At 36.0% G+C, this 22,627-nt stretch overlaps 1 protein-coding gene across 2 annotated transcripts in view; it reads right to left on the bottom strand.

Annotated features, from left to right (window-relative positions):
- NFKB1 (nuclear factor kappa B subunit 1) overlaps positions 1–22,627 on the bottom strand; it is a 79,134-nt gene that overhangs the window by 39,126 nt on the left and 17,381 nt on the right. For both annotated transcript variants that reach the window (XM_034442185.3, XM_034442186.3), the window contains exons 2-7: positions 21,326–21,378; positions 18,271–18,358; positions 14,542–14,582; positions 10,693–10,791; positions 3,372–3,520; positions 512–675 (exon numbers count right to left, since the gene is read on the bottom strand). In XM_034442185.3, coding sequence (XP_034298076.1) covers positions 512–675; positions 3,372–3,520; positions 10,693–10,791; positions 14,542–14,582; positions 18,271–18,358; positions 21,326–21,370 — 586 coding nt within the window. In that variant the 5' untranslated portion in view covers positions 21,371–21,378. The remainder of the gene's footprint in view (positions 1–511; positions 676–3,371; positions 3,521–10,692; positions 10,792–14,541; positions 14,583–18,270; positions 18,359–21,325; positions 21,379–22,627) is intronic.

The following is a 22,627-nucleotide window of genomic DNA, read 5'->3' as shown; positions in this document are numbered from 1 at the left end:
TTCAATGTTATGATTCTTCTGAACTGGGTTTTTTAGTATGCTCAAACCTTCTCAAGCATGCCCACACATACCACTGCTGTTCCTTCAAGAGATATAGGAAATTCCACAAATTCTCCATTCAGTTCAAAATCACCCACCCAGCTATTTGACATGCAAAAGAGTTTGAAAAAGAATTAACATTATGCACACTTAATGCTAAGCATTACTTTGACCAAGATAAAGAAAAGAAAAGGACTGGATAATGTTCAAGAATGTGAGAGATTCATACATCAGAAACAAAAACTGAAAAAGGATCAAAGGAATATGCACCATAAAAGAAATTATTTTCTTTCCCACTGAACTTTATATTAACGATTTGGAAGGAAGTACCGTATCATTTATTTCTTGAGTGTTGATCATAAATATGATTTTTTTTAAAAAAGACAATTTCTTGCTTACTGTAAAGATAATGAAGAGGAATTGCAAAATAACATTTATTTCTTGTGTGCAACAGAGATAACTCTCTACCTACCTGTTAGCTGCCTCTCCCCTCCGCCTTCCACTTGTATATAATTGAGATCGGGGTGAACGAGGAGTCCTGGATTGTACCCTTTTTTACATGCATCAATCATGCGGTTTTCCAGTGTGTCTAATACTTTTTTCTTTGTAACATGTAATATTCCCAAGTTTGGAAATCTGTAGAGAAGTACAAATCATTATATAGATATGATCTGGCCTGCAGGGTGCTTAGATCTGGCCTGCTGGGCTGCCCTGGAAACAGTGAAGGACTAGCCCGTGGTGCCTCTGCCAGGAAAAATGGAGCTCTGGAGGGCCGCAAATGGCCTGCCGAGGGTCCTTTCCAGCCGGGATGGTTTCCTGTAGCCTCTACCAGTGAAAACGGAGCTTGAGCTCCGTTTTTGCTGGCAGAGGGCTGAAGGAGGTCATCCTGGCCAAAAATGGGGTCCAGGGGGCCATGTGCAGCCCCCCCACCAAGCTCCATTTTCACTGGCAGAGGGCTGTCGTGGCTGAAAATGGGGGCCAGGGGTGCATGTGCCCCCCGTTCCATTTTCACTGGCAGAGAGCAACGCCCCCCCCAAGATCAAACACAACCCTGATGCGGCCCTCAATGAGATCGAGTTTGACACCCCTGCATTAGACCATAACCAAGAAGACCCAGGTTTAAATGCCAGTCAAGTACTGTCTATAGGTCACACCATGATCTTGAACCAATAACCTCCCTAATTGGGCTATTGCAAGCATGCAATGAGATGTGGAAAGCAAATAAATTCTTTTGCGCAACTTAGAGGAGGAAAAAATCTATAGCCAATAAAAAGCCTGGTTTAGCTCAACAGACAGAAGCACTGTAATTTAACACCAGCTGTCTGCAATTAAAGTAAGATCGAATCTTGCCAGGCTCAAGGTTGACTCAGCCTTCCATCCTTTCTAAGGAAGGTAAATTGAGGGGGCAATAAGTTTGTGGGGGCAATAAGCTGACTTTGTATAAATATACAAAAGTATGAAGGCTATTGCTTAACACACTGTAAGCCGCCCTGAGTCTCCGGAGAAGGGCGGCATATAAATAAATAAATAAAAAAAAGCGACTGGATAAATTCACTAAAAGCTTTTTGAAATGTGGGAAAGGTTTTGAGGGCTTGTGTTTCAATATCAAGAGAGCATTGAATAAGGTATGACGTTTGGATAAGTTACTTCAAAATGATATACTCTGAATTTAAGTATTCTTAGCAAGAATATGATAAAACTTTCAAGATTAGAAGCAGAATTGCAAACAACAGATGTTGCACTCAATTTAATGACAGTGTGATTCTTAACATCCAAATAATGAATCTTTCAAGTCTGAAAAGCAACTTCTATCTGGCTATTTTTTCCCCAGGATTTTTTTGTATGTATGTATGGCCTGTGTGTACTTCTAAAATCTTCCTATATAACATCCAACTAGCATTTATCTGAAACCTAATCCAATCCTAGGAACAATAATATGCAAACTTTATTTACGCTTTCAAAAAAAAGGCAGAAGATTAACTAGGATTTAATATTCGCTTTGTTATTTTGTTCTTGGAATGAAACAGTTCAAGGAATCCAATGTTTATGTCAACGTCATAATGACTTTAATCTAACTTGAGTAAAGAGGTATTTATTTAATTTACTAATGAAGAAAGAGGCGAACCTACACAATTAGGGAAGTGTGGGGAAAAGCTTCCAACAAAATAGAAAAACCTGGAAACTGAATTTAGGAAATGTATTTGGGGAGCGGGGAAGGAAACATCTCCATAAAAATTCTGAATTTTATTTTTTTTCTTTGCTATTCAGTTATTAATCAGGCAGCTTTGAATAAGAAGTTGATTATTAATTTTAGTTCTTCGTTTCAAAATCAAGAAAAAAAATTAACAGGAAAATTGTTGAAAAAAAATAATAATTAAAAATAATTTTTGCAAGTGTTATATTTTTAACAAGGAATTATTATATTATATGCTAATTACACCTGGATTTAGCTATTTCAGAATAATGAAACATTTATTTCCCTCAATACTTCAGTGATTTCCTTTCGAAGTTTTTAAGCTAGACAAATATAATGAAACACTAACAAATACATGACTATTATTACATATGACTAAAGTATTATAACATTTTGTTTCTCTACCATGACATCCATAGTCAATTTCAGTTCATTATGCAAGCAGATTCTCTTAATAATTGAAGCTTTCTCAACAAAACATACTAGAAATAACAATAGCAACAACAACAACCACATTCCCATGGGAATTTGACTGTATCTTAAAAGTGAGCTCATGCATACATGGGTATGCTTTGCAGATGTACTTCATCACAGATTACATTTATAGCAATCCTAAATGAAGGATAATCATCCAGAAGATTTTATTCTATGATATTCATTTTTCTACTATAGACATTTAAACTACAAAAATTGTAAGTTGTCACCATGCACTTACAGACTTTCCTATCTCTTTACATTCTAAGTGCTAATCATATATATATTTGATTTGAAAAGACACACACACACACACACACACACACACACACACACACAGATATATATATATATATATATATATATATATATATATATATATATATATATGTATATATATATATATATATATATGTATATATATATATATATATATATATATATATATATATATATGTATATATATATATATATATGTGTATATATATATATATATATATATATATATATATATATATATATATATATATATAACGGTTTACCACAAATTAGAAAGGTGAGCCAGAGTGAACATTGAGCGGATAAAAACTTTAGGTAGAATTGAATCTACATAGAATAATTATGGAGAAATTGTACTTTATAAGGACACTACTTACTTACTTACCCCACTACCATGTCCTTTGGTCCTGCATTTACTGTGCAAACTCCGTGCTCACAGTGTTTTCCTACCAAGCTGTGAGCATGCAAGTGGACATGTTTTCCATTTGTGACTAACTGCACTATTACTTTTGCAGGTCCAGCATAATTGCAGATCTGTAGGAAGCAGAATAAACACTTTTATTTCTGAGCAATTATTCCTCTGTTCTGATTTTACACTGATTTTTGAAATGTATTACATGTGGGGTGCTTGCATGTTAGGAATGTATTTAAGCCTTGTGACACAAAGACACTGTGGAGCAGCGGTCTCAACCTTTGCGGCTTGACTAGTGGAGGAGGGGAACTGGGCTGTGCTACTGATGGGTCGGCACATGCAGGTTGACACATGCAAGCGGTAGGCCTGCGCACACGTGTGTAGCTTAAGTCTCATGGGGTGGGCCGGCGTGCATGCACTCAGCTTAACTAACACAAGTGACAGACCAATGCACATGGGCACTACCGGCCCGCCACTCACGCAAGTTGAGCTGCACATGCACATGCGTGCGCACTCCAGCCAGCCTCTTGTGCAGCCCAATTCTGAATAGGCCATGGCTCAGTAGTGAGCCACGGGCTGGGAGTTGGGGACCCCTGCTGTAGAGTGCGGAATAAATATTTATTTAAAATTTACGAAGAAATGTCAAATGCTAAGTGGCACAGATTTGAAATGAAAACAAGAAAAGGATTCTAATATTCATAAATAAACACAAAGTTCTGAAGTAACACATAAAGATACGCACGATATCAGACCTCCGGACTTTTTGTCGGGCCCTGAAAACACACTTATTCCATCTAGCCGGGGTGGCCTGATCCCATCCTCTCAGTTTTTAATTGAATTCGGTTTTAAATTGGGTTGTTTTTAACTTGGGCCAAAATTATTTAATTGTTTTTTAAAGTGTTTTTTTTTAATTTTATATGTTATGTTTTATCTTGGCTGTACACCACCCTGAGTCCCGCAGGAGAAGGGCGGTATAGAAATAAAAATAAAATAAATAAATAAATAAATAAATAGTTTCAGAACATTTAGACAAATTGGATGAATGGATAAAGGAAGGTGAAAATCGTCTATTATTATAGGTAAATTAATTGGTGTGACATCCCCATGAATACTGTACACAAGAAATTTCATTGGAGTTAGAAATAAATATACCACTTATTTTTAATAATTTAATTTTTTAAAAATAATTTTTAAATTATTTTATAGCAAAATATAACAATACAAGACATACAACATTTATAAACAAGCTCTCTTTACAGCTATTGCATGGTGATCTTCTTTGTTATTCATAATTTCCTCTTCTTTCTCTTTATGTTATTCCAATTTACTACTTGTCCCCAATATTTTGATTACAATATATACAGTATATTTCTCTCATTCTTATCAATTTCCTATTTTTTATACTTTAACATATCCTTTCTTTATTTTTTAACATTTCTATCTTTCCTCCCTAATTTAATCATTTAATTTTAATCTAGTATAAAATAAAACAATGATAGAACTTTGTATTTTTATAAAACAATACCTTTTCTTTGGAAATACAAGAAGAGTATGTTTCAAACATATTATCTTAATAAGAAGGGCAAAATGGATTTTGAAACAATACTTCAAATTTCTCATTACACTTTTATTTTGTTGTGATATTTGCTCTTTATTTAGGTAAAGTGAAACTGAATGTTAACAGTACTAATACAGTTTTATAATTTATATCAGACTGTACTCCAGACTTTTCATGCCTTGACTCTAGTCTTCTTGAAATGGTTAAGATTTCTAAAACAAATTCAGACACCATCATTGATGAATGCATCCAGTGAAGTGAAGGTATTCATTTAATTTGAATTAAAGGATTAAAATATATACTGTATTTCCCTGAAAATAAGACCCTGTCTTATATTTTTTTGAACCCTGAAATAAGTGTTTGGCCTTATTATTTTGGGGTGTGTGGAGCAAGATGGGTATCCTCTGGCCATCTTACCTGATTTCCAGTTCTGTCTCCCTAACCCTAACCAGAGGAAACAGTGGGGACCGGCTGTGCATGCGGTTAAATATTTTCGGGAGAGGGCTTATTTCGGGGGAGGGCTTATTTTCGGGGAAACACAGTATCTAGCAGTATCAATTGGTGTCATCTCAGTTGAAGATGGTATGTATAAAATACACCAAATTATTATATTCAAAATGTAAATATATAATTGCAAAAACAATATATTTATATTATGGAAAGCAGAAAGAATGTTTTCATAAGCCAAATATATTATTTTTGGAAACATTTAAGTCGGATATGTGTTATATAACATACATTTGAAAACCAGAAGGCTGATTCCTGGAACTATACTGTTTTTATTAACAGATTTCTTATGGTTAAAAAAGAGGAAGTATGAAATGGACACAACAGAGAAAATATTTGTGGGCATTTTATAAAGTTCGGTTAATGAAGCAATTTAAAACTTTCTTGGAAATGGTCAGTTTTTATATGTTGCAAGCTTATTTTCAAAATAATATTCCTTGAACAAGAACAGGAAATGAAAGGGAAAGCAAATGTCTGTATGAAAACTTTCAGTCAGAAATTCTGTGTGAAGAAATTCTGTCATGGTGATACCAAAAATAACTTTTATCCTAACAGCAATGATTCCAGTATATGTTTCCCAGAATACAGACATACAAACCTAAACATACTATTAGCAAATGTTTTAAACATATTAAACTTTTTTTAAAAGTGTTAAAATATTTTTAAAAATAACTTTTAAAAGGTTTTTAAACTATCAACAGGTTCATCCAAATTCATTTCAGGTATCTGTGTCCCCACTATGAGAAGAAAATGCTGGATTCAGATGGGCCTGCTGTGGCTCCTTTTATGCTCTTATTTCCAATCCATTTGTGTTCATCTATGCATCAAATATTATTTATTGTTACAGTAGTTGTACTTTTGAAAAAGTAGTATTGTTTTTCTTTTTCCAATACTGTACAAAGGCAGCCCTACAGTGCATAATATCTTTTACACTTTTGTCACCTATATCAGGGATTCCTAACCCCCAGTCCGTGGACAAATACCAGTCCATGGCCTACTAGGAACTGGGGCGCGCAAGCGAGCGAATCCTCAACTGCTCATGTGGGGACCCAGATAGCACACAAAACCACCACCACCACCTCTCGTTGATGGAAAAACCACCCTCCACATAACTGGTCCCTGGAGGTTGCGGGCAGTGGTGAAATCCAAATTTTTTTACTACCGGTTCTGTGGGCGTGGCTTGGTGGGCGTGGTATGGCTTGGTGAGCATGGCAGGGGAAGGATACTGCAAAATCTCCATTACCACCCCACTCCAGGGGAAGGATACTGCAAAATCCCCATTCCCTCACTACTCCAGGGAAAGGATATTGCAAAATCTCCATTCCCACCCCACTCTGAGGCCAGCCAGAGGTGGTATTTGCCGGTTGTCCATACTACTCAAAATTTCTGCTATCGGTTCTCCAGAACCTGTCAGAACCTGTTGGATTTCACCCCTGTTGCGGGCCACAGACCTATATGTTGATATTGACTGATAACAGAAACAATAAATGTAGGATAGGGACTGGCCATAGGAAAAGCATATTTAATACTTGTATAGTTTTCTACTGACTCAACAATAGCACTACAGCTTGTGAGTGGGAAAGGCAACCCTGAGTGCAATCCTAGTTTTGCCTTGTTTTAGCAATTCATGCTATTTATTTATTGCTTTCAAGTCCTTTTTGACTCCTGGCAACAACCTGGACATGTTTCTGCAGTTTTCTATTCTATTCTATTCTATTCTATTCTATTCTATTCTATTCTATTCTATTCTATTCTATTCTATTCTATTCTAAAGGCTAGAAGTACTACACCATACTGGCTCTCTTTGATAACATGCATGTTCTACTACAGCAAACCAAAAGGTATGTAAAAGTGAGAAAAACAAAAGCGGACTCTAAGCCATTTGTACATGCAGTGTGATGCACAAATATACAAAGGGATAAAATTTATATTGTGATGCTAAAACATTTGTTACATACTTTTAACAAAAGCACTGGATTCTGCCTTACTTTGGGGAATTTTAGCCACTATGTATGTTGCTACCTGAAGTGACATCATTATATTTAATTTGAAAATATGGTGCTGCATAAATCAACAGCGCATTTTAAATAGAGCAAACTCCAGAGAAACTAATTTAGGTGAAGAATAATAATTATAGATCATGACAACTAATAATTATTCAGAACAATCTGAATAATTGTTCTGAATTATTCAGAACAACTGGAGGTCTTTCCATTCGTGTAAATGAAGCACTTTGGTTGAAGGCAGACAGTCAGAAGGAAACAGAACAGAAAATATTCCAGCTTCCAACTGGCTAAACTTGAAATAAAAAACAGGTACTAACAAGCTGCTAAAGTAGCCTTAAGGAACTTCCCCATATTTATCTGCCAAACTCTCTTTGCAGGTATTGTTGTGTAAAGATTTATATAAATGAAAAGAAAGAAAATAGGAAAAAAAAGATATAATACTTTGAAATAAAAATAAAAGAGACTGACAGTGCACTTCTATTCTGAAGCAAAACATATTGTTAATCAGATATTTCTTGCCAAAAAAAGTACAGAATTGAAGACTGAGTAATATAACTATGATAAAAGATTAAAGGCAAGATGAAATAATAATAAGAAGGGAAATACCCATAAAAACCCCACATGCCTTGCCCATTTCCATAGATATGAGAAAATCTCTGACATATTTTCCAAAAAGACCCAGCATAAATGAAATAAACAAAAAGTTTATTTGTTCTAACGTTCTCAGAGAGTTCTAAGAAATACACGTGAGGTCAACATAGATATCCTAAGAAGAGCTATATTTACACATTCACAAACAAACCCTGTTAAGATGTTGGGTGAAGCAAAGTAATGTCTTAATTTTGAGCCCAAAAAGATGTCCATAGTTGAGAATAGCTAATGCTCTCTCCTACATTACCTTATTTATCTCCATGAGAAACATTTTTCTCTCTAGCTTGGCTTTTTCATACTGGAGCCAATGCCAGAAACAGAAGTTCCTTCATAAAGACAAGTTAGGAGACAGAGAATAATCCAGCAAAGGTTTCCCCTACCAGTTATGTCCAACTCTAAGAGGCTGTGCTCATCTCCATTTCCTAAATGTCTATGAAGATTCTAAAACATTCAGATCATTGTCCCAAAAGTGCTTTTCAAAAGGCAAGTGGACTTTTTCAGTTTTTTTTCCAGTTTTCCAAATTAAGAAAGTCCAATTGCCTTTTGAAAAAGCACCTTTAGGACTCTATATAAGAGCCGCGGTGACACAGTGGTTAGAGTGCAGTACTGCAGGCTACTTCTGCTGACAGCCGGCTGCCTGCAATTTCGAATCTCACCAGGCTCAATGTTGACTCAATCTTCTATCCTTCCGAGGTGGGTAAAATGAGGACCCAGATTGTTGAGGGCAACATGCTGACTCTGTAAACTGCTTAGACAGGGCTGTAAAAGCACTGTGAAGTGGTATACGAGTCTAAGTGCTATTGCTATTGCTATTTCCTAGCCGAGGAAGCCAGTGTTGTCCTAAGGCACTTTCATGGTCATGTGGCTGGCATGACTATATGCTGGAGTGCACAGAATGCTGTTACTATCCCACCAGTGATACCTATTTATCTATTCGCATTTGCATGTTTACAAATTGCTGGGTTGGCAAGAGATGGGCAAAAACAGGAGCTCACCCCTCTAGACAGTACTTGGGTCTTGAACTGCCAACCTTCCAGACAACAGTCCAGTGTCTTAACTGCTAGGCCACTAGACCCCCTGAATATAATATGGTTAGCCTTAAAAAAACAGATACCAATTTTTATGTAGAAATAAAAGCATAAGATTGACCTATCATGATTATAAAAATGATAAAGATGTATTCAAGAAGCCAGTATAGCCTTATGAGGAAACAGTCGGTAATTGTTTACACTGTGATTAAACAATATGGTCCTGTGTCTTTGTAACAGGAATTACAGTAAAAAAATAACTTTGGAACACTGTAAATTATTGCCCAGAGTTGAGTAGTTGCAAGGATGATGGTATCATAATGGGTAATGTGTCATCCAAATATTCCCAAATACATGTTAGGCGATGGCTTTGATTATGAGCTACAATCTCCATCTTGCCTGCCCTCAACTGCAGATCCAACATATCCAAACTTCTAGATGTTTCTCCATTGGTGTTAACAACTAGCAGTCTTTAAAGCAATTTTTTTCTCTAAAAACATAACTAGATTACTTCTATTGATTCTCAGGAAAGAGCAGAGGTAGCACTCAAAAACATTTAAGTCAGTGGTCCCCAACCCCCGGTCCGCGGACTGGTGCCGGGCCGTGGAGTACCTGGCACCGGGCCACGCAGCAGCCGGGGGACATGAATGCTGCAGCGCAAAGGCTCCTGGGCTGTGCGCAAAAGTTCCTGGGCCGTGCGCAAAAGCTCCTGGGCCGTGCGCAAAGGCTCCAGGGAAGAGAGCCCCGCGTAGGTACGCACGTGTGGCCCAAAGTCCCCACCCCTGCGCGCGCTCAGCGGGCCACGGTAAAATTATCAAAGGCTGATTGGTCTGCGGCGATAAAAAGGTTGGGGACCACTGATTTAAGTCATACATGCCAACCTCACCAATATGGACACAACCAGCTTCTCTGAAAACAGTATATTGATAATTCAGCTACAGCTGAGAGAAGATATATAACACTTTAGCCAAAACATGTAAAAGCACAGATATCTTTACAGTAACCAACACATTCGGAAATAGTAGGATTTGAAAATGAAGACCAAACCCCTTTGTGATATTTTTTAAGGAAACGACTTGGATTTGCTCAACATAGCCTGTCTGATGAAACTATTTCTCTGCTTGTGAAGAGAAGCAAAGCAAGAGTGAAAGGTCCACAATTATCACAACACAGTTGGATAAAAATAAACCAGGATGCCCCTGAATCTCAGCTTAATTGTTTTCTGAAAAAAATTTCAAGCTCAAAAAGATCTCAGTAATTGTGGATTTTGAATTAATTCTTATCTGGCTAATTCTCATCCCTCACTTCTCAGTGTTGATACAACTGGGGATTTAATCTAATTTATCATTTATTTCCAATGAAGGCTATAAAATACCATAGAAGGAACTTTAAGTAAAATCACTTCAGACAAATATACATTGTACTTTGAGTAGCAAGTATGTCCTTTCTATTCTGTAGAGTATCACACAAATAGATAATAGTTATATAGTAACGTTAAATAAATATTAACCATATTAAATATAGTAATTATATTATTAACTTACTTTAACTTGTGGATAAGACTTCTTGTTCTTTTCACTAGAAGCTCCAGGAAGTCCACCATGGGATGGTCCTTCACAAACATAGCGGAAACGAAAGCCCCTCTGAGGAGATTAGTTTTGAAGAATTAAAGAACATTTGATTTAATTACAAATTCCTCAATAGATAGATAAACCAGTAATATCCTATACAGTACAGATAAATATTCACATACTTATTTATTAAAATATGTACCTACTGTATCTATTTACTGTAAATACTATAGATATTTTAAATATTTAATATGGTACTAACTAAATAATTTAACAAATACAGATCCAGATGATAATGCAGTGAACATTATACTTTCCTTCCTATAGCAAGTTCATTAAATGCTATAAATTAAAATTAAAAGGCAATTTCTAGTAGATATGTCAAATAATTTCTCTAGAAATATCTTATGCTACAAAAAAAGATCATGAATCTCAAATATTCGGAATGAAATTCTGATGCTGACTAAATATAAGAAATAAACTCTGCTTTTGTGGTGTTTTATTTTAGGGTAAATTGAAATCTGATTATCATTTATTGACTACATTAACAATACTTCCCCAGCAGATGACTTTCATCTATAGAAATGTTCTAAATATAAATAGTGACGGTTTCTTTTTTTTCCCTACTGGCTTATCTCAATTTGAAAATACTTTTTTCATTTTTCTCCAAATATTTGTTCAATAAAAAAGAAAAAGAAGAGCTAACTTTAAAGCCTTAATAGCAGCTTTTCAGTCCATTTCCCCCATTTTAACATTAGAATTGCACTCAGAATTTGTCATAAATGCTTCAGCATTCCAAGTCAATTTTCTTTTCCCTCCACCCTTCTGCTTTTTATAATATTGACATTTTGATATTAAAACCAACTAAAGCTTTCCCTGTTTTGTATCGTTTTAGCTGATTTGGCTGCTAAACAAATAATTCCATCAACACTGTCAAACTATTTACGAAGGCTACATTATTATTATTACTATTAGTCTTCTCATCACCCATTTCCTCCCACTTATGACTGAATGACTGTAACTTTGTTGCTTGTATCCTTACAATTTATATTGATATTGATTGTTTCCTGATTGCTTATTTGTACCCTATGAGTATCATTAAGTGTTGTTATCTTATGATTCTTGACGAATGTATCTTGTCTTTTTCTGTACACTGAGAGCATATGCACCAAAGACAAATTCCTTGTGTGTCCAATCACACTTGGCCAATAAAGAATTCTATTCTGTTCTGTTCTATTCTATTCCTATAAAGACTATGCTTCTCCATGGATGTTGGACTTTTTTTAAACCTCAGAACTATTATTTCAAAATGTTATTTAAATGTAAAATATAGATATCTGCACAACAATAATGAACGGTAACATTTAGTGATAATGCTGCTGAGCAGTGATGGGTTTCAAATTTTTTTACTACCGGTTCTGTGGGTGTGGCTTGGTGGGCGTGGCTTGGTAGGCATGACAGAGGAAGGATATTGTAAAATCTCCATTCCCACCCCATTCCAGGGGAAGGATACTGCAAAATCCCCATGTCCTCCCAATCAGCTGGGACTCGGGAGGCAGAGAATAGATGGGGCGGGGCCAGTCAGAATTTTTACTACCGGTTCTCCGAACTACTCAAAATTTCCGCTACCGGTTCTCCAGAACTGGTCAGAACCTGCTGAAACCCACCTCTGCTGCTGAGACAATAAACTAACGAAATTTAAATGAAAATTTCCGTGTCTTAAATCTTGAGTGCCACAAAAAAGAGAAAGCTGGGAGCTTTGGCAAAACATTTATAACCTATACATTACTGTATTAGTTTCTTTATTTTTCATTCTACACTTGTTTGTGGAACATCTGTGGAAACATGAACAGCCGCTACAGAAGGTTAAGTTGTCTTAATTCTGTATTATTTACAATGCTTTGTCAAAAACATATTTCATGTAGAGAACAGCTTAATTTTTCAATATCCTTTCAACTTGTCATTCATAGGAAAAAATATTATACTTCAAAAAAAAAATAAACCCCAATGGTTCCAAATAACCAGCCAATTTTACAAACTTGCAGCTTTCTTGCCAGCCATTCTTCTTTGACAGGCTCGGGCATGTCTAATATGCATTCACTCATCTCAGGCATTAAATTTACATCTGCAGGAAGGACAATTCTTGAGTTCTGGGTCACCTACAAAGTCAAATTACTGAAATCCCTCCCTCTCTTTTCAGAGAGAAAATGTTTATATTTGAAAAACTACAACCAGAATTCTGAGAGAAAGAGACCAAGAAGCTAGAGTGAAGTTGGATTCAAGGGACAGAATTCAGATTTCCCTCCAATCTCTGGTTTAAGTTTGACATGGAAGGAAGAAGGACTTGTTAAGGAAAAATGGTGTAAAGTTAATACACCATTAACCCATTCCACAGGTCTATATTTTTTAGAGAAATAGATAAATGTTAGACACAAACTGGACTGTCTTGATTCTCCCTCCCCCCTGTATTTTTAAGTCCAATTCTGTGTTTAATTATTTTCTTTATACATGCTCAATGCACGAGGGATTTGTGCAAAACAGCTACCTTTTACGTCAGAGTTGATTCTAAATAGAACAAAACAGTAAGATTTATAACTGTATAATCTGCTAAAATTCCTGCAGTTTTCTTCATATTTTTTTTCCTGTTGGATGTTCCTGTAAAATGTTGTCCCTGATTTGAGCAGCCCTATAATTTTATTTTCTTCCACCATTAATTGTTTTACATTTACATTTACATAATATTACATTTAATATTTATATGGGACCTACAGATTGATATAAAATCAAAAATATTAAAGGAGATATTTGAAGAATGGAGCCAGAAGGTAGTAACTGCAGCATCAAATCTTTCATAAAGTCTGCTTCTATGGATAAACTATATCTAAAAATATTGATTAAAACATGAAAGTTGTGAAACAAATTTTATCTGCTATAATTAAAAAAGTTTAGAATATAGAACTGCAAATGACACGCCAAGATAATGATTTGGAAAGGAAACTTTACAGAAAATGGCTAAATAAAAAGGGAAATAAAATGATTAACCAAGAACATGATCTGGAAAGAGTTTTCTTATAGGATTTACAAAAAAAACTTGTTAAAATCTTGAAAAAATCTGTGCAATGGGATAAAGAAGAATTGAAGAGATATCAAATTCGATGAAAATATTTGATTGAATTAAAGATTAACACTATTAGAAGTAAAAGGAAGAAATATAAAACTGGTTTATTTGACCAAGGTTAAAATAAGATATCTTTTTGCAATGTTCTGGCAACCTTTTATGGACTTTTTGATGATATCATGATTCAAAAGTTGATGTTTTATGGATTTGCCTATAGATAAGGGATACTATATGGAATGAAAAGATTAAATCTATTTAATCTTATGGGGCAAAGAGTTATTAAAGTTGTTTATACTTATGATGGTTAGAAGTCACTTTTGATATTTCTTTTTCTTTATTATATTCTCTCTTTTTCTTCTTTCCTTTTTTGCCTGTTTATTTTTTCTTTCAATTCTCTTCCCTTTCTGTAAGTTTAGTTTGTATTAGTTTTTTACTATTGTAATTAATATTCTTAAGAGAGATAAATATAGATTTAGATATTAAAAACAGACGATAGAGTTAGGATAAGAAGATCTCATACAATTTGTGGAACAGATGATTTAAGACCACCACATTTTCATCTATTATGATAATCATACTACCATGATAAAATTTTGTATAAAATGTGTTTTCTTTGTATAGCATTATCTTAAATAGTTGGGCTTTTACTATGCTAATATATTAATCTTTCAATATTAAAAAAGAAAACAATTCTCCTCTCTTACCTGTTTAGGTTGTTCAACTATTTGAAGATATGGCCCATCAGCTAGTAAAAAAAGATAATGAAGAAAACAGAAGAATTCATACAAATATTATATTTCTGAAGACATTTTGCAAATAATGTTTTAAGAAACTGAAGACCTAAGTATGACTCCAATTCCTGGCGGATACGTTCAACAAAGAAAAATTCTAACAAAATAAAATAGTGGTACAATCATATAAACCTAGCTATATATATATTTATTGACAATAAAAATCATGTATTTTTTTCCAAACATCTATGAAAATTTGTAGCATTCTGGAAAACTATTTCTAAGCAAAAATAGCTTCAAATACTTATTTAACTATTTCTATTATCAGTCACTTTGTACTTTGGAACAGATGCAAGACTAAAACAAAAAATTGCAATTTCAGTCCAGGTTAGGTCCACAAATCACTATATACAAAGCAGAATAATTTAAAAACCATAAATCAGTTTATTAAAAATTGCAACAATAATTAATAACATAGAATGCCAAAGGAAATAAGCATCCAGTAAGAAATAAGACATAAATAATAAATGGAAGATTTTAAAAGATTTTAAATGGGATGACCCAAAGAGATATTAAGTCAAGTAGAAACCAGATATTCTAAAGAACAATTCGCAACCCAAGGGAATTGCAATTAAAATACTTCCTTTTTTGGTAAATAATTACCCAAAAGAAATGCAGACTTTCTGTAATTGCTCAGATTTGACATAAGCTGTTTTCTTGCTAAATATTTATAGGTGTTTTAAATTATTTTGATGATAATTTTATTAAAGTTTATGGAGATAAACTAATACAAATTTATGATATGAATATAAAAAGTAAAAATAAAATTGTCAGTACAAAACTTAAAAAGGATAAAAATAGTAATGAAAAACTAAGAGATAAAGAAATGACTTCCCTCTTTACAAGCACAAACAATTTCAGTAACTTTTTACCTTTTTTGATTTTACAACAAAATATCTCTTCTTCCCATATCTCATAACTTATCTACAAACATTAAAACTTCCCACTCAGTTTTACTTAGCAAAAGTCCAGAGTTACCGGAAATAACATACATAAATACATACATACATATGTACTGTACGTGTGTGTGTGTGTGTGTGTGTGTGTGTGTGTGTGTTTTAACCTTAGCTAGATAAGCCAACTTTGTATTCCTTTCTTTTCCTTTCCTTTTAACACAATAACATACCATTTGCTCTGAAAATACAACAAAATATTTATTTGGGTTCCTTCCCCTTGGTTGTTTCCGCTTTGGGCACCTCTCTGAATTTGGTTATTTTCTTGCAGTAGTTTCATTACCCAACTAGCTAACATCATCAATGCAAGAAAACACCCAAGCACAGAGAGCACCAAGGATCCCACAATTCAAGCCTGAGATGTAAATATTCTCTTCTATTCTCTTATATATTCTCTTATATTCTATTCTCTTCAAAATCTTTTTCCTATATCTTTTCAGTTATCCATAAACAAATCTTTAAAGCTTTATATTTTAAAATTATTTTTGTGTTTTAGAAACATAGAAAACTGACAGCATAAAAACACCTAGTCGTCCATCAAATTTGTCCTTTGAGGATTTTTTATTTTAATTTTTTAAATCTTTTTTTTGGACATGCAGTTATCATTCTTTTAATTTTAGGCAAACAGTTTTTAAAAATATGGTCCAAGATTCAAAATAACAACCTTTCACTGATTAAGTAGGTAAACCATAACCAGGAAATATGACAAGATGAATGAATTCTATTTTATTGTAAGGCTTATCTTACAAATCTGAAGATGTAAACTTCCCACGTCCACTTTTGACTGCTTTATCCATTATGGAAGGTCAGTGATGGAGAACCTTTTTGACACAGAGTGCCCAAACTGGAAGGCGCACATGCGCCAGAGACCCAACAACCAGCTGGCCAGTGCGCACGCACATGTTGGAAACCCGATGACCAGCTGGCTGAGCTGGGGCGATGGCGCGCGTGTCCACAGAGAGGGCTCTGTGTGCCACCTCGGGCATGCGTGCCATAGGTTCGCCACCTTGGGGGTAGGTTGTTCCTAAGTTTCTTTTTCTGACCACCAAGCCATGGGGCTTTTGCCTTTCCTTACTGATTGTTTCCTAGCCACATCTCCTCCTCTCTTTCTCCACAAATAATCATTCGTCTTGTAACATTCTGTTACAAAACAAGCGTTCTTCCCTCTGCTGTTCCTTAGAGTCTATGAAACTGTCCTTCCTCCTGAAGGTTCCTCATATAAGTACATGGACATGATTAATATGTACACTTAGATTTTCTGGGCTTTGGCAATGGTAAATAAATCAACTAGCAACAGCAATTTAGACTTATACAGCACTTGGCAGTGCTTTACAACCCTCTCTAAGAGGTTTACAAAGTCAGCATATTGACCTCAACAATCTGGGTCCTCATTTTATCAACTTTGGAAGGATGGAAGCCTGAGTCAACCTTGAGCCAGTCAGGATCGAACTTCTAGCACTGAGCAGAGTTAGCCTGCAATACTGCATTCTAAGCGTTGTACACACAGCTCACAAAGCTAAACAGCTAAATAGCCCGAAGTTCAACAACAGCCTTATCTTCCAAATCACCTTCATACGTAATAAATAGAAGAGATTAACATTCAAAGAGGAAATCAAGATGTAATTCACACATTTCCCCGTAGGAGACAATGAGTTACCATTCCCATTTTTCAAGCAATAAAGAATAAAAATCATTCATACTTCCCTCCTTGCACTGTTGTTAAAATCATGCAAATTTACTCCTAAATCATCTGTGGTGTTTTCATTTGGGGAAATAGGCCTAGCAGACTATAGGAAGCACCACAGCACCACAACAAATAAAAAAACAACCCTGTCATCTTTGCACAATTACAAAGAACAGGGTATTTGTTTTCAGGAAGTCCCCAAATTTCCCAAGTGTTTCTCCTACAAGCAAACAAACACACACAAACACAAGAAAGAATTGTAGAGTGATGATATAAAAAGGATCAGAATGTTATTTGACAATGCCTTTCATTGTCAAATATTTCAAGATGTCCTTTCCCAACTTAGCTCAGATCCTCTGTCCTATAGAACAGTTAAAATGTATAGTTTGGGCACACATAATTTGTGTTTTTGTTTTCAAAAACCATATTTGGAGAAGGGGCCTTGTTAAAAATTCCTCATCATCAATATATCTACCGTATTTTTCAGAGTATAAGACGCACCTTTTTCCCCCCTAAAGGGGGGTGAAAATTTAGATGCGTCTTATACACTGAATGTAGCCCTGCCCACCCACTGGCCCCACCCTTTGGCCTCTGCCTCGCAGCAGTTACCTCCTTGCAAGCAAACAGCAAGAAAAAACAGCTCCTTTCAGCTTCAGCACAGCCTAATTAGCACAAGTTGATTGTATTGGCCTCCCAACTCTCAGCTGTTTTGCGTGGGCCTCTGCTGCTTGCTGCAAGGAGTTAATTGCTGGAGCAGATTTTTTTCCCCTTGTGCTAATCAAGCTATGCTGAAAACGAAAATGAAAGTAAAGCAGGCTGTTTGCTGTTTGCTGCAAGGAGGCAAAATTGCGCAGAGGCAGAGGCAGAGGGGGATTTCTTTTTCTTCTTTTCCTCACCAAAAAAGGTTAGGTACATCTTATACTCTGAAAAATACAGTATATGTCTCTCTCTATATATAAATATATAATTAATCAATGTTATCAATCAAGCAATAATGGCTCTTACTTGTGTGAAGCGGCAGATCAGTTGAAATCATGCTTGTGTTATTGTACAGCTGATTCATCCCCAAGGGGTAATGTTCCATTGCATATACCTGCATTAAGAAGGTTTACATTTTCAGTAACTCTAGTTATGCAAGCTAATTTTTTAAAAATCAAATACTATGCAGATAGTCCTTGACTTATGACCATAATTGAGCCCAAAATTTCCATTGCTAAGCAAGGGAGGGGTTAAGTGATTCGTGCCCCATTTGATGAATGTTTTACCATGGTTGTTAAGTAAATCGTTAAAGTTGTTGAATGAATCATGCGGTTGTTAAGTAAATCGTTAAAGTTGCTGAATGAATCATGCGGTTGTTAAGTAAATCTGTCTTCCACGTTGACTTTTCTTGTCAGGACCTCCCTAGGATGGTTACAAATGACAATCCAAGGACTGTGGGACACTGCAACTATAGTAAATCTAGCATCCAAAGTTTGATCATGGGACTGTAGGAATGCTGCAGTGGTCAAAAGGGTAAGAACTGGCCATAAATCACTTTTTTTCAGAGCCCTTGTAACTTTGTATGGTCAGTAAACAAATAGCTGTAAGTTGAGGACTATCAGTAACTTTTTTGGTAGCTATATTTTATCTGCATAATTACTGTCTGTGCTATTTCACCATCCAGCTATTTACAGTATCTGGTTTGAATTGTCCACTCTTAGCCATCTAGTATAGCTAACACTGAAAACCCCAAATACCATGTGAATCAATCAACATGGAAGACTGACATGTTATAAATTCAGTAGTCAAACGTAATTGAACTTAAATTGAAGATGCCGTTCTTTTATTTATTATTTATTTATTTATTATTTATTAGTTTGATTTATATGCTGTCCTTTTCCAGAGACTCAGGACAGCTTACAATGCTTTTAAGCAATAGCCTTCATACTTTTGTATATACCTGCTTAGTAGGGCTTTTGGGGCCCCCTAAGCGGTGTTTTATTTTATAAAAAGTCAGCTAATTGCCCCCACAAACCGGCTCCTCATTTTATCTACCTCGGAAGGATGGAAGGCTGAGTCAACCTTGAGCTGGTGAGAATTGAACTCGCAGTAATTGCAGGCAGCTGGCAGCTAAATACTACTTTAACAGTAGTTTAGTCCACTGCACCACCAGGCTTTTGGGGTAAGTAGACATACTTCTAAACAAAACAAAAGGCTGAAATCTGTAGTATTTTTTGCTGTCTACAAATATTTTGTTTCTTAGCAAATTATAGCTGATATAAGGTTCAGACTCACTTTGGGTACTTTGCTTTGCAATATGCTACCTTTACTTCTTTTTTATTTAAAATGTAATAAAAACCTAATGTTACCTGGCTCAGGTAGCCTACTGGGCACTGTGACTAGTATCCTTACCCATATTCATTGCCTCCCTGTGGTGCAGATGATCAAACTAATTTCCAGCAATTCTGCAGTAGGTTTATGTAGGTGGATGCTATTTATTTGGAAATTTGGCCTTTCACTACTTTCAATATCATACATTACAAAGCGCTTCATCAGTGTCAAAAAGTTACAACTCCCACTCATTAATGAACAGATGAAGAAATATCTAAATTATAGTTATGACTCAGTCAGGATACACTAACCTAAAAATGCAATACCAAATAAACTATTTATATGTCTCTTTTCAAAAAGCCTATTTCACATCTTTAGTAGAATAAGTGACTCTCTGTTCTCTTGTTTTACTTTCAGCTCTTTTTTAAATAGCGTATCAGTTAGCTATGAAACTAAATCTAGAGCAGAGGTGTCAAACTCGATTTCATTGAGGGTCACATCAGGCTTGTATCTGACCTCACGGGGCCAAGGTGGGCGTGGCCAGCTCAACGTCACTCATGTCAGGGGCACTTGTGGTGACCTGAGCGCTCTGCCAGTGAAAACGGGCTCCCGAGCTGCATTTTCGACTACGAGATCCATTTCCTGCAACCCTCTGCCAGCGAAAATGAAGCGGGCCTGCAGGCCATATCTAAACACCTCCAGGCAGGGGTGAAATGCTCCCGGTTCGGACCTCCCAATCCGGTAGCAATGGTGGCGGGTGCTTCGGAGAACCGGTAGCAAAAATCCCTGCCCCTCCCCCATGCCCAGCTGAGCCGCACGATCATCAGAGGCTTTTTTTTTAATTTTTAAAAGCATTTTTTCTACAACCTCTTCAGCTGAAGAGGTTGTAGAAAAAATGCTTTTAAAAGTAAAAGTAAAAAAAAAAAAAATTGGCCATGCCCACGCAGTCACATTACCCCCCACCAAGCCACACTCACAGAACCGGTAGTAAGAAATTTTACATTTCACCACTGCCTCCAGGCCTTGAGTTTGACACCCATGCTCTAGAATATAGATTCAAAAAAGTCTTTGAAATAGATTCACAAATAAAGGGGTACACTGATCATAAGCTTAAAAGACAAGTGGTTTACAGAAATGTTAACATATTACCTTCTTAACTCCAATTTAGTGTAAGGATTAAGGCATCAGACTAGAAATCAGTAGACCATGTGTTCTAGTTCTGCCTGAGGCACAAAGTCAGCTGGGTGACCTTGGCCCAACCATTTTCTCTCAGCCCTAGGTAGAAAGCAATGGCAGACTACTTCCAAATTTGTTCCTGAGAAAACTGCAGGAGCTTGTCCAGGCAGACTCCAGGAGTCAACGATGACTCAAAGGAGCCAAAAACAAAGGAAACCACCACCCCAAAAATTGGTGGAAATGAAAATAATAATAATAATCCAAAACAAAACCCCAACCTACTGTCATTGTTCCAATGTGGTTACTTTCCAAGTGGAAAAGGCAAATAGTAGTATCAAAGGAAAAGTGTTTTCAAGACATCAGGATCACAATAAAGAAAAATTATTCCCTTCACTCAACCCTTATGTTGGCTTAGCTTCTTACTCAAATTGCTTAAGATAGCAGGAATATTTTATTTATATTTTGTAGAATGTACAATGCTCTGACAACCTTCGTTTGTTAAATGGACAATATAACAATATGCTTTTTACATTTTATTATTTCCATCTTACTATTATAAGGTACAGATACTCACCTGATGATCACCCATTCCCAAGAGGTAAGAATTCTCATCTGCCATTCTGAGAGCTGAAACAATTAAGTAAGTATGGATAGGTCAGTGTACAGTTAGCAAATGGCTTTTAGTAATTTTATTACTAAAATTATTGGCAGTAGGAAGGAACAAAACATTCCTTCCTTTTTCAGAGGAAAAACATTCCATCTATATAAGAAATAAATTTGTCAGATACTGCAGCATCTATAAAATCTATGAAAATAAAGATGGCAACTGCAAATCAAAGTCTCTGCTGCTTTTACTCATTTTTTTTTAAAAAAGATGACAGGTATATCCCCAACAACAAAAACAACCATCAAGAAAATACACACATTTGGCGTATACCAGAATATATTTTACCTCCCAGGATGAGCTCATATAACATCTTGTTATCTTTAGAATCTGCAAAAGCTTCTTGAAGGCTAACATGGTCAGGACCAGTGAAATTATAAGGAGCTGGAAGGTATCATTCTACAGGTTCCACAACAGAAAAGACTCAAGGGAAATATTTCAGAACTGCTTTCCGCAACCAATGAGAAATTAAGATGCCATCTGCAGAAAGTCTGTTAAGTTTATGTTAAAATAAACTCTCTAACTCAGGGGTGTCAAACTCAAGGCCCTGGGGGCCAGATCCAGCCCGCAGGATACTTAGATCTGGCTCGCGAGGCTGCCCTGGAGACAGTGAAGGACTGGTCCGCAGTGCTTCTGCCTGCAAAACAGGCTCCCGAGTTCCGTTTTCATTGGCAGAGTGTTGAAGGAGGCCATGGCAGCCGAAACTGGAGCTCGGGAGCCTGTTTTCGCTGGCAGAGCGCTCGGGCCACCAACAGGAGTGATGTTGAGCTGGCCACGCCCACCCTGGCCCACCGAGGTCAAACACAACCCTGATGCAGCCCTCAATGAAATTTGACACCCCTGCTCTAACTGTTTTAGTTTTCTTTACAGGATGTGTTTGTTTCGTGAAAAAACTGAAGTGACTTTGAAGGATAATCAATGAACACAAAGTTGCTCATAAACAATGCTGTAGGATGACTGTAGTTGAGCAACAGTCATTCCGGTTTGGAACAAACACATTTCACCAATACAACATCAGAAATAGTTCTAGTCACAGCATGCCAAGGCACAATTTCTAAAAATGTGTTTCTGCGTAAGTCTTCACTAGAAGGAGTTGAGACATAGCAGAGTAATGCTCTTGCATAAGCCCCAAGGATGTAGAGCAAAGCAACATATTACAACAAAGGTTTCACTCATGGGATTTCCATATAAAAGTGTCCCAAGTCTCTAACT

This window comes from Pantherophis guttatus, chromosome 8 (genome assembly GCF_059756535.1).
Source record: "Pantherophis guttatus breed Tessera chromosome 8, ASM5975653v1, whole genome shotgun sequence".
NCBI classification, from domain to species: Eukaryota; Metazoa; Chordata; class Lepidosauria; order Squamata; family Colubridae; genus Pantherophis; species Pantherophis guttatus.
The sequence above is the reverse complement of the archived record's forward strand: the minus strand, read 5'-3'. Positions and strand labels throughout refer to the sequence as shown.